Here is a 9,918-nt window from a genome sequence, read left to right on the forward strand (position 1 = left end):
TAATACAAAAACAGAACTTAAAAGGTTGTCCTATCTCATGAAGAAAAGCTAACACAAAGAAAATCCCTCAAATCAGGACAGTCAGGGTGCTCTGAGGAAGGAACAACACCCAATAACCTGCCATACTCTTTCACGAAACATGAGTTAACTATATTTGGTCATCCTCATCAGTTCCTGGTAGATATGGGACTACTTTTTCTACATTAAACACCAACACCTTAGCTCAATGTCTTCCTAAGGGTGGAAGATATTTCAAATAACCCACAGATTTACCCCATTTCAAGAGTAACACCTGGGTCACTGACTGAAAAATTACGTGCCTTCCTCTGACTACCCCTGCAAATTCAATAGGAAGAGGCTTGTTAAATTCTATACTCCTCAATACCCTAATTACAAGGGAAATTTTAAGATCAAAAATATTTTAACTAGATAAAAATGAAAATGCTACATATAAAAATTGATGTGATACAACCAAATTAAATGATTAGAGGGAAACATAAAGCTTTAAAGTTTATTACAAAAGAAGAATGATGTCAATAACCTAACCTTCCATGTTAAGAAACTTGGAAAATAAGACAAAACTAGTCACAAGGCAAGCATTAAAAAAGGAAATATAAGAGATCAGAACAAAACATTGAAACAGAACACAGAAAAAAAATTTTTTCTAGAAATCAATTAAAGAAAAACTCTCTTTCAAAAGATCAACAAAACTGACAAAACTCTAGGTTGGCTGACAAAAAAAGAAGATAACAAATTAACAAAATCAGGAGTGAAGACACTATTGACCCTACAGAACTTAAAAGTCTCATAAGGGAATATTATAAACAATCCTAACCCTCTCAAATGAGAAAATGTAGTTAAAATAGACAAATTCCTAGAAAGATACCAATTATCAATTCTGACACAAAGAATTTATATAGAACTATACTAAGCTTTTACTTATATACAACATGATCCAGTGGGATTTGTCCCAGGAAATACAAGGTTGGTTTAACATTTGAATATCAATTAATGAAATATACCATATAAATAAGACACAAGAAAAAAGCCCCCACAGCCATATGGTGATTATCACAATAAATGGAAAGAACTGGAACAGTGAGTCCATACATTCACACTAATATAGCCAAGTGATCTTTAGAAAGGGAGCAAAGGCTAAGGAATGGAGAAAGGATAGTCTTTTCAACAAATGGGGTTTTAAAAAATGATCCAGACACAAATCCTACACTTTTCATAAATATTTTCAGAAAATGGATAATAAACCTAAATACAAAGCTACAGAACATCTAGAAGATAACACAGGACATAATGAAGACCTTAGGTATGGCAAGGAGTTTTTAGCTACAACACCAAAAGCACAATCCATTAAAGAAAAACTGAATATCTTGGAATTGACTAAAATTTAAAATTTCTGCTCTGAAAGCAAAAGACACTGTTAAAAGAATATGAAAAAATATTCATCATAAGTCATTACAGAATTGCAGTTAGAGCAACAACATGCTATTACTACACACCTATTTGGCAAAAACCCAAAACACTGATGACACCAAATGCTGACAAAGACACGGAGTAACGGAATTCTTATTTATTGCTACTGGGAATGCAAATGATTTTTTGCAGCCATTATAGAAGACAGTGTCTTACTGGACTTCCCTGGTGGTCTAGTGGTTAAGAATTTGCATGCCAGTGTGGGGGACATGGGTTCAATACTTGGTCTGGGAAGAATCCCACATGCCGCTGAACACCTAAGCCCATGCGCCACAACTACTGAGCCTGTGCTGCAGCTACTGAAGCCCGCAAGCCCAGAGCCCATGCTCTGCAGCAGGAGAAGCCACCCAAGTGTGAAACCACGCACCAGAACAAAAAGAATATCCTCTACTTGCCACGAGTAGAGAAAGCCTGTGTATGACAATGAAGACACAGCACAGCCAAAAAAATGAAAAAGTTTTAAAAAAAAGAAAACATACCCTTACTATGACCCAGCAAATCATACTCCTTGGCTTGAACCCAAATGAACTGAATACTTACATCCACTTACACACAATGCATAATGCAGGTTTATTCATAAATGGCAAAACTTGGAAGCAATCAAGATGTTCTTCAGTCAGTGACTGGATAAGCAAACTGTGGTTCATCCATACAATGGAATATAATTCAATGATAACTAATACACAAATCTTCACAGCTGCTTTATTTGTAACAGCCAAACCAGAAACAACCCAAACACCCACTACCAGGTGAATGGATAAAAGAACACTTGTGGTATATCCATACAATGGAATAGTACTCAACAATACAAATGAATAACTGATATATGCAACAATATGGCTTAATGTCAAAAAAGTTATGGTTGGTGAAAAGTGCCAGAGTCCCCACTCTCCACAAAGTATATAATTCTGTTTATATGAAATTCTAGAATATGCCTGCTACTGCTTGTGAATTGTGGGAAAGAGGGGTTAGAAAGGACAAGGAGGAAAGGATTATAAGGGACCCAAGGAATCTCTTGGCTGTGTTGGATATCTCCATTATCTTGATGTGTGGTCTCGTCAGAATATACACATGCTGAAACGAAAAACGCTTCACACTTGACATACATGCCATTGATTTCATGTCACCATACCTCAACAAAGATGTTAGGAGCTAAATATTCCCCATAAATATCCATATTTACCACTCTTCTTGGGAAGTCCCATCTGCCAACTGTTCTGGTTCTACCATATCCCTCTCTACACAATTTAGGAGCATAAGCCCTGCCTCAGGATCAGCAAAAACTGCAGAGCAATGAAGGCCACGTCCACTTCAGTCACTAGGAATGCTGGCTGGTCAGAGAAGCCTGAGCCCTGGTTCTCTCTTCTGTCACGGCTGGGGTTCCTGCCTGTGCAGTGATGGCCAGAACATCAACAGCCCAGGGAGGTACAGGAATCCACAAACCTTTACTTACTGAGACAGTGTGTTGGCCACAGGAGACTCAGAGGTGTGAAGGCCCTGAGAATTTCTGTATACTTTCATACCATAGAGCCAAAATCGCAGGGACATATACAGATGCTGCCTTAACAACACCCATCCTCACGAGCCTCAGTCATCCCCACTCCATTATCAGTGTCTCTATACCAACAATGATTCCCACCGTTGCTGGTGTGACTCCTATAATCTTGAACAGGGACATAGTGCATTGACTGCATTCATAAGGCCTTTCTCCCAGTGAAGTTTCTGGGTGTTAAACAAGTTTAAGAGACGCAGCTAAAGGGTCACCAAAACTGCCGCATTCATGAGGTCCTTCTCCAGGGTGAGCTTTCTGGTGCCGAACAAGATGGGAGCTTCTGCTATAGGCCTTCCCACATTCATTGCACACGTAAGGCTTTTCTCCAGTGTGAACTCTCTGGTGTAGAATGAGGCTAGAGTTGCGGCTAAAGAATTTCCCGCATTCACTGCACTTATAAGGTCTCGCTCCAGTGTGGACTTTCTTGTGCTGAACAAGGTGGGAGCTACTAATGTAGGCTTTTCCGCATTCACTACACACATAAGGCCTCGCTCCACTGTGAACTCTCTGGTGTAGAATGAGGCTAGAATTGTGGCTAAAGCATTTCCCACATTCACTGCATTCATAAGGCTTCGCTCCAGTGTGAATTCTCTGGTGCACAATGAGGTTGGAGCTATGGCTAAAGAACTTTCCACAGTCATTGCACTCATAAGGCCTTTCTCCAGTGTGGATTTTCCGGTGCTGTACAAGTGTATCTTTACGGCTAAAGGCCTTTCCACACTCGCTGCACTCATAAGGCCGTGCACCAGTGTGAATTATCTGGTGCTGAACAAGTGTGTCTTTGCAGCCAAAAGCCTTCCCACATTTGCCGCACACATAAGACTTTGCTCCTGTGTGGACTCTCCTATGTTTAATGAGGCTGGAGTTATGGCTAAAGAATTTTCCACATTCAATACACTCGTAAGGCCTCGCCCCGGTGTGAATTCTCCAGTGCTCAATAAGGTGAGAGCTTTGGCTAAAGAATTTTCCGCATTCACTGCACTCGTAAGGCCTTTCCCCTGTGTGAAATCTCTGGTGCTGCACAAGTGTGTCTTTACGACTAAAGGCCTTTCCACATTCACTGCATTTATAAGGCCTTTCTCCGGTGTGAATTCTCTGGTGCTGAACGAGGTGGGAGCTTCTGCTGTAGGCTTTTCCACATTCAGTGCAGTCATAAGACCTTTCTCCAGTGTGAACTCTCTGGTGCTGCACAAATGTGTCTTTGCGGCTGAAGGCCTTTCCACATTCACTGCATGTATATTGTCTTTTGCCACTGTGAAATTTCTGGTGAGTTTTTAGGTGAGACAAGTTAATGAAGGCCTTTCCACACTCCCTGCACACATGTGATGTTTCCCCACCATGAAGTTTTCTATGATGAATAAGAGTGGATTTCTCGTTGGACAGATTTCCACAAGGTAGGCACCTAAAGGACTGCACTTCAACCGCCTGAGTTACCTGGTTGTCGAGGAGACTGAAGGCGTTCATGAAGGCTTTCTCATCGTCAGTGCAACTGAAAAACATCAGTTCATCACTGTCTCCCTGGTGACAACTGAGACTCGACTTGTGTGCAAATGATTCCGCAAACTCAGCTGTTCTGTGTGGACTCAGTCCACTGTGAGTGCTCTGGTGCTGGAAAAGGCTAGAGCTATCCAGCGTGTCCATCCCTTTCCCCCTGCAAGTACAAGGTCTCCCTAACTCATAGACAGCACAGCTCTTCACACATGAGGCCTCATCAGCATCCCCCTGGACGGGATCGTTCCCACTATGTGGTTTCTGGTGCTGATGAAAGTTTTCACTCAACAGGAATCCTCGCCCACAGGGGTCACGTGTGTCCAGGTTCTGTGCAGGGCACGAACCCTGGTGTTCAGCCCGGTGGAAAATGTCTTTTAAGAGCGGGTCACTTCTCTCACACGGATGGACTTTCTGGATAAGTGGACAGGACCCAGGAGTCCTGACCTCTGACACTCCTTCTACACAAACAATCTGCTCGGAAGGGGCCTCCTCATTGTCTGCTTCACACCAACAACCTGAAAGCAAAGAAATGCTAGTGAAGGACATGCTTGCTCTGAGTGTGTGACACACCAGTGAGTGAGCCCTTGCGCTTTTGCAGGATGAGGGGCCAGGATCAGTGAAGGAGGGCCCATTGTCACTCCTGGGCCTTGGAAGGTATGGAGGACTTCAATGACGGGTAAAGACACAATGACCGTGGAAAGTACCGGAAGCAGAGGCAAGGTCTCCAACTCACCCCTCTAAGAAGGGTTCGGCAGGGCCTTGGCTTTGGGTCAGGTGAGCCTGGTGCAGAGGCTGTGTCCAGGCCCAGGAAAATCTGATTGCAAGCAAGTAGGCGGCTCTTCTGGACGGCTTACAGGTATGTGCACAACTTGTAACACGTTAAAGCAGCCAATGTTACAGAGCGTTTCAGAGTAAGCTGAGGAGAACGCGTGACAGAGGCCAGAGAGGTGGGAAAACGCCAAGGGAAGGAAGACAGGAGAAACGCCAAGGGAAGGAATGGTGAGGAAAGGGAGAAGCAAGGTCCCGCTAAGGGCCTTGGCAAGAAAGCACTGGCGAACAGGCTGACAGGACAACGTGAACCCTGCCCCCAGATGGTTCCCACTAAGGGCCTTGGCAAGAAAGCACTGGCGAACAGGCTGACAGGACAACGTGAACCCTGCCCCCAGATGGTTCTCTCAGTTCCTGTGTGGCAGTGCTGGGCTCTCTCTGGCCTCTCAGTGTGGCTGGAGTCAGCTCCACCCACAAGCACCCGGTGCTTTCTGCCTCTCTGCCACTGGGCAACCACATGGGATCTGGAAGGTGGAAGTTGTGGGAAAAAAAAAGGGAGACAATAACAACATTCTGGATCAGCCCTACTCCAATTAAAAAAAAAAGCAGGGCAAATGAAAGGCCCAGATAGACCCATCCCACAGAGAAGAGAAAATGTTAAAAAACAAAAACCCGAAGGAGGACTTGCCAGGAAACCCCTATGCCCTCCACAAGCAGTGACTATGTTAGCACCTGTAACTCCTGGCACAGTCCGTCCCCAAGAACTGTCAGCCAGAGCCCTGAACTCCTAACCTGATCGAGAACGGCTTTGTGCAGCAGGTGTCCGACTGCTCAGGGAGGGGACGCCACCACGGCTGTGCCTGGGCACCCACAGCCCCTACCCTGGGAACCAAGACAGGAGGGGGAAAAGCCCCTGATTTGGCAGGACAGGAAGAGCTGCCCCCAGAGCACCAGGGAAAAACCGAACCCAAGGACACTGCAGCAGGCATGTGGGGCTGTGGCAGGCAGCCTCTCCGATGGCCCAGGAAGACCTGTCACCTGGTGTTCTTGCCCTTGCATGAGCCACTTCCCTTGACCGGAGGTTACACTGACTGACCCATTTCTAGGAACAGAACAGAGAAAAATGATGGGATCACTGTTTCCAGGTCGGGTTAGAAAAAGACCACCTACCATCCTGGACATTCTCTCTGCTCAGAGAGAAGGTTCCTTCCCTGCTGTGAGATGCGCTACAGAAAGGCGACAGTGACAAGGAAGCCAAGGGTCTCTGACCAACAAGCCACAAGAAATGACCTCTTGGAAACACAAAACACGAGTTTGTGAGTGAGATCCTCCCGAGAATGGCCTTCAGATGAGAACAGTTCAGCTGGGAGCTTGAGAGAAGCCTCATGGCAGACCCTGAGCCAAAAGCACCAGGTGAGCTGTGACGAGTTCCTGACACACTGAAACTTCCATAGACCTTTTTACTGTTTTACATCACTCACTTTTGGAGTAGTTTGACAGGTACCAATAGGTAACTGAAACAGGGACTCACCCAAGGCGGCCACGTGTGCGAAGTTCTCCAGCATCACATCGCGGTACAGGAGTCTCTGAGCTTCCTCCAGCAGCTCCCACTCCTCCCGGGAGAAGTACACGAACACATCCTCGAAGGTCACACCACCCTGCCACGATGGGGACAGCTGAGCCCACAGACAACAGGACTCCCCAGGCCCCCACTCACCTCCCACCCCCTGCTCCTCTGCTCCCCAGCCTCCCAACTCGGAGGCGATACTCGGCCATGACACCACTCCTGGTGCCCTCTCCTGTCCCTCTGATCACCGTGGGCAGCCCAGAGCAAAATCAGGCAGGCGGGCAGACAGACTACGTAAGCCACGGGTCCGGCAGGAAGGGCACCAAGCACTCGCCCGCGGGCATCCTCCTGACCATCCTCCCAGAAACAACTCTCAGGCCATCAGTCCATGCTCCTCCCACCAGGTACACCACTCTGAACCACACCTTCCTCATATCTGGGGTCCCCCTCCTTTAAGACTGAAAACTTTCCAGTCCACACTTTCAAGGCACACCCTACCCCTGAAGCCACTCTGCACACAGCATCCAGGAAGAACTCCTTTGTGTGTGACAGGCACCCCAGTGCCTGAGCAAGACACCCAGTCCTCAGTGCCTGGTTGGGACTTTCTTTGCCACCATCAGCACTTCTGTGGACCAGTGCAGTAGCCTCCTCCCTCACGCCCACACTCCATTCTCAACCAGACAGCAGCCAGAGGGAGCCTGTTAAGATCTGATTCAGGGCATCTCTCTTCTGCTCCAAATCCTCCATGTCTTTTGTGCATGCCACATGTTCAGTCACTTAGTTGAGTCTGCCTCTTTGGGACCCTAAAGACTGCAGCCCGCCCGATTCCTCTGTCTATGGGATTTCCCAGGCAGGACTACTGGGAATGGGTTGCCATTCCCTCCTCCAGGGGATCTTCCTGACCCAGGGATTAAACCCGTGTCTCTTGCGTCTTCTACACTGCAGGCAGACTCTCTATCACTGAGGCATCTGGGAAGCCCATGTCTTTCATTACCTTCAAAACAAGAAGCCCAGTTCCTCAGCCTGCCATTCTTGCCCGACTCCTGACCCTTTTCTCAACAGACAGAACTAAGACCCGTGGCTCCTTAAGGACTCCCAACTCAATCTTACCTCTAAGCATTTGCATAAGATGTTCCTGAGTCTAATACACCAGTCCAGCCTTCCTCCTACTGGCTGCCCAAAGCAGGAACCTCTTCATATAACTCCTGGCTTAGATTCAGGGTGCTGGGCTAGAAAGGACTCCTCCTTTAAGGCCCCCAGACTCAAGCGCAGAAGGAGGGACAGGTGAAGCATCCCAGAACATCAAATAGGTCTCATCGAAAACCTCCATCGGCCCTACTTTAAAAACACACAAAATCCACACACGTCTCTAACGCCCACAGCCACCGCTCTAGTCACCCGCAATCAACACATTTGGACTACTGCAGTCGACTCCCTCCTGATCTCACGTCCCACCCTCAGGCTTCCCCAGTCCTTCCACTGTGCTACCAGAGAGAGCCTGTTAACACCAACGTCAGATCACCTCCCTTCTCTGTTATAAACCTCCCGTGGTTCCCATCACCGTCAGAACAGAGGTCCAGCTCCCCAGGCTGCCATTCCAGTCCGACTCCTGACTCAGCTCTCTGTTGTCAGCACACATAACCGCAGAGACCTGCCGTTTCCAGAACATGCCGAATTCAGCCTCACCTCCAAGTGTTGATACCTGGGGGCTCCTAAGCCCTGGAAACCATTTCGCACCTCATCCAGTCAACAATGGGAACGGGATCCTCCCCACGTATTCACCGTCAGTGACCGCCCTTCACCGCCTTCTTACTCAAGAGCAGGGAGCGACGAAGGCCAAGTTCGGAAAGCCTGAGAACATAACATCCCCCCACCTGAGGGCCCCTCACTCACCTGAGCCCAGGTCATTAGCGCCGCAGCCGCCATGGGGTCCTGTGAGTAGAACCAGGTCGAGAAACGCGATTGGAGTGGGAGCAGCGGGACCCGCACACCCCCTGGGTGCGGTGGGCCCTGGACGACGGTCGAGCTCCGAGCCTTGGTTTCCTCCTGGTCAAAACGGCGCACGGGCTCCGGGTGCCGCCTCCGGAAGCGAACGAGGACGGAGAGCCAGCGCGAAGGCCTGGGAAGGAGTACAGCCCCAGCCCACCGCTCCGCGCTGGGCGGCCCGTCCCACGGCGGCGACCAAGGGATCGTAATAAGGTCGCCGACGGAGGCCCCAACCTTATTACCGTCCTTTCCTATTCGCTTCTCAAGAGTCGCATGGAAAGCGGAGCCCAGGCCGACTCGCAGATTCCGCAGCCACTCCAGACTTTCCCGGCGCCAGCAAAATACGTCACGACCGTGACGCAGGAAGTCCCGCCTCTGTCTGAAGAAGCCGACGGAAACGCGCATCTTCTGGGCTGCCATTGGCGCAGAGCGGATGTGCCGCCAAACAGACTTCTGGGTAAAGGAGTCTGTGGCCCACATCCAACCAGGGAAAAGGCCGATTTCTGGTTGTCCCCAACAGCTGCGCGGAGGCAGGTGGAGAAAGATCCGAGAAAAATTACGTCCTTAAGTACTAGAAGGTGTTAGTTGCTCAGTCGGGTCCGACTCTTTGTAACCCATGGCCTGTAGTCCCCCAGGCTCCTCGGTCCATGGAATTCTCCAGGCAAGACTACTGGAGTGGGTTGACATTCCCTCCTCTAGGGAATCTTCCTGACGCAGGGATTGAACCCGAGTCTCCTGCATTGCCATCTGAGCCATCCGGGAAGTGCCCGACCTCTCCATAAACGCGACGCGCCCAGATTTCTGTGACGACATGTAGGAAAGCGGCGTCCTCCGACGTCTCCAGCAGGTGGAGCATTCTTTCATCCTGGGAGAGCTGCTTCACCTCTTGGGAGTTTTGGAGACTGAGATTTAAATTGAATGGATGGAAGGGAATTCTCTGGTGGCCCAGTGGGTTAGGACTCTGCCCTTCCACAACAGGGGGCCCGGGTTTGTTCCCTAGACGGAAACTACGAACCCCAAGCTACTCTCGCGCCCAAAAGGGGGAAAAAAAAAAATTGAAGATCGA

At 48.6% G+C, this 9,918-nt stretch overlaps 1 protein-coding gene across 4 annotated transcripts; it reads right to left on the reverse strand.

Moving 5' to 3' along the window:
- Positions 1–2,176: 2,176 nt before the first annotated feature.
- Positions 2,177–9,654, reverse strand: LOC102267070 (zinc finger protein 304). Of its 4 annotated transcripts, none has more exons than XM_070386999.1 (4): positions 8,760–8,899; positions 7,977–8,201; positions 6,831–6,957; positions 2,177–5,046 (listed from the first exon to the last, which is right to left on the reverse strand). In XM_070386999.1, exons 3-4 carry the CDS (start codon positions 6,862–6,864, stop codon positions 3,218–3,220), a joined length of 1,863 nt encoding a protein of 620 aa, XP_070243100.1. In that variant the 5' UTR covers positions 6,865–6,957; positions 7,977–8,201; positions 8,760–8,899; the 3' UTR covers positions 2,177–3,217. The 4 variants fall into 4 exon arrangements, with proteins under 4 accessions (XP_070243100.1, XP_070243099.1, XP_070243098.1 ...); XM_070386998.1 differs by having other exon boundaries at positions 7,977–8,204; XM_070386997.1 differs by having other exon boundaries at positions 7,977–8,517; positions 8,760–8,887.
- Between the last annotated feature and the right edge of the window lie 264 nt (positions 9,655–9,918).

This window comes from Bos mutus, chromosome 18 (assembly GCF_027580195.1).
Source record: "Bos mutus isolate GX-2022 chromosome 18, NWIPB_WYAK_1.1, whole genome shotgun sequence".
In the NCBI taxonomy this organism is placed as follows: Eukaryota; Metazoa; Chordata; class Mammalia; order Artiodactyla; family Bovidae; genus Bos; species Bos mutus.